General features: G+C 37.5%; 1 protein-coding gene across 1 annotated transcript; it reads right to left on the bottom strand.

The window, feature by feature from the left end:
- Positions 1-671: 671 nt before the first annotated feature.
- Positions 672-1,634, bottom strand: LOC102921627 (olfactory receptor 52A1-like). Its single transcript, XM_006978986.2, has one exon. It carries the CDS (start codon positions 1,632-1,634, stop codon positions 672-674), a length of 963 nt encoding a protein of 320 aa, XP_006979048.2.
- Between the last annotated feature and the right edge of the window lie 331 nt (positions 1,635-1,965).

Here is a 1,965-nt window from a genome sequence, read left to right as displayed (position 1 = left end):
CAGATCATTTACACACACACACACACACACACACATACACACACACATACACACACAATATAATAAATAATAAACATATTAATTACAAAGCCACATAGTATAATGGTTATACTGGGACAAAATGCAAATATTAATACTTTCTAATGGCAATGATTAGATTACAAGTATATAAGAATTTATTTAGAAATAAATAAAAATCTCAATAAGTAATTATTAGCATAATAATCATACTGAGTATAAATCCTATTAAATTTTAACTTATTTTTGTTATTTTTAATTTAATAGGATGAAAATATAAAACATGAACAATACAATAAAATCAATAACAAAAATGAACCTATGTATGAGATGATATATTAAAAATATTACCTTGAGTAATCAGCAAATAACTAACACTTTCATTTTTAATCAAAAAGTACATGTACCACAGATTAAACCTAATTAAAAAAGGAAATATGAGATATGTGTATTTGAAATCAAGCATATCAGAGATGAGGACATGATAGCAGTCTTATTCTGAGGACTTTCTATTTCAATCCATTTCTAATTGTAGAAGTGAATCTCTTCATGTTCCATCATGAGGATGTGGAACCTGTACAATGAGCACAGAGTAGAAACCTTTCTCATCTCTAGAAAGACACAACCTTTTCTGCAAGGCAGTGTCTGGCAGATCACTGCTGACATCCACGATTTAGAAGAAAGATCTGTGCCACCCTCTTACGAATGACCATGTTTTTTACACCATAGACAATAGGGTTGAGAGCAGGAGGCAGGAGGAGGTAGATGGTAGACAGAAGAATGTGAGTTGAAGGAACAACATGGCCAAAACGGTGGCTGAAAAAGGAGAAAAAGGCTAGAATATAAAACTCCAGAAAAACAAAAATATGAGCTGTGCAGGTGTTGAAGGCTTTCATCCGTGCCTCCTTCTGTTGAAGATGAAAAACAGCCTGGAATATCAGTGTATAAGATATGAGGATAAAAATCATATCAAATCCCAGAATGCTAAACCCCACAAAAAGACCACATATTTTATTTACTTGTGCATCATCTGCTGCAAGCTTCACCACAGCCATGTGTTCACAATAAGAGTGGTCAATTTGAATGGAATGAAAAAGATGCAGTCTTTTTATTAGAATTGGTAACAGACCTACTAGCACTATTGCTCGAATTACCACCACCGCTATCATACGACCCAGAATTGAAGGTGTAAGGATAGATGTGTGCCTCAGAGGATCACAGATGGCAATGTAACGATCAAAAGCCATTGCTAATAGAATGCCAGACTCCATGCACTGCAAAGTGTGGATGAAGAACAGCTGGGCTAGGCAGGCATCAAAGGCCATGGAATAAGCTCTAAACCAAAAGATGGCTAACATTTTGGGGGCAATTGCTGCACAGAGTCCTACGTCTGTGGCTGCCAGCACAGCCAGGAAGATATACATGGGTTGGTGCAAGCTACGCTCAGCTGGGATGATGATCAATAAAATAATATTTCCCAAAAGAGCCACTAGACACACTGCAAAAAATGGGAATCCAATCCAAAACTGCAGATGCTCTAGTCCAGGGATTCCAATCAAAATTACAGTTCTAGGGTTCAGATATGACATGTTGTTGGGTTTCACTGAGCTCATCATTCTGTCCTCTCGCCACTGACCATGATACCTGAAAAAAGAGAATTTGAGAGGAAAGTGAATATATATATATATATATATATATACTTAAGCTTATTCTTTGTCAAGCAGTTACTAGTATTCAACTACAGTAATTTTTTTTTTTTGTTTTTAGAGACAGGGTTTCTCTGTGTAGCTTTGCGCCTCTCCTGGAGCTCACTTGGTAGCCCAGGCTGGCCTCGAACTCACAGAGATTCGCCTGGCTCTGCCTCCCGAGTGCTGGGATTAAAGGCGTGCGCCACCAACGCCCGGCTTAACTACAGTAAATTTTGAGGAAAGATCATAGCCTCCTGTG

This window comes from Peromyscus maniculatus, chromosome 1, assembly GCF_049852395.1.
Source record: "Peromyscus maniculatus bairdii isolate BWxNUB_F1_BW_parent chromosome 1, HU_Pman_BW_mat_3.1, whole genome shotgun sequence".
NCBI classification, from domain to species: domain Eukaryota; kingdom Metazoa; phylum Chordata; class Mammalia; order Rodentia; family Cricetidae; genus Peromyscus; species Peromyscus maniculatus.
Note: the sequence above shows the minus strand (reverse complement) of the source record. Positions and strands in the feature narration are given on the sequence as shown.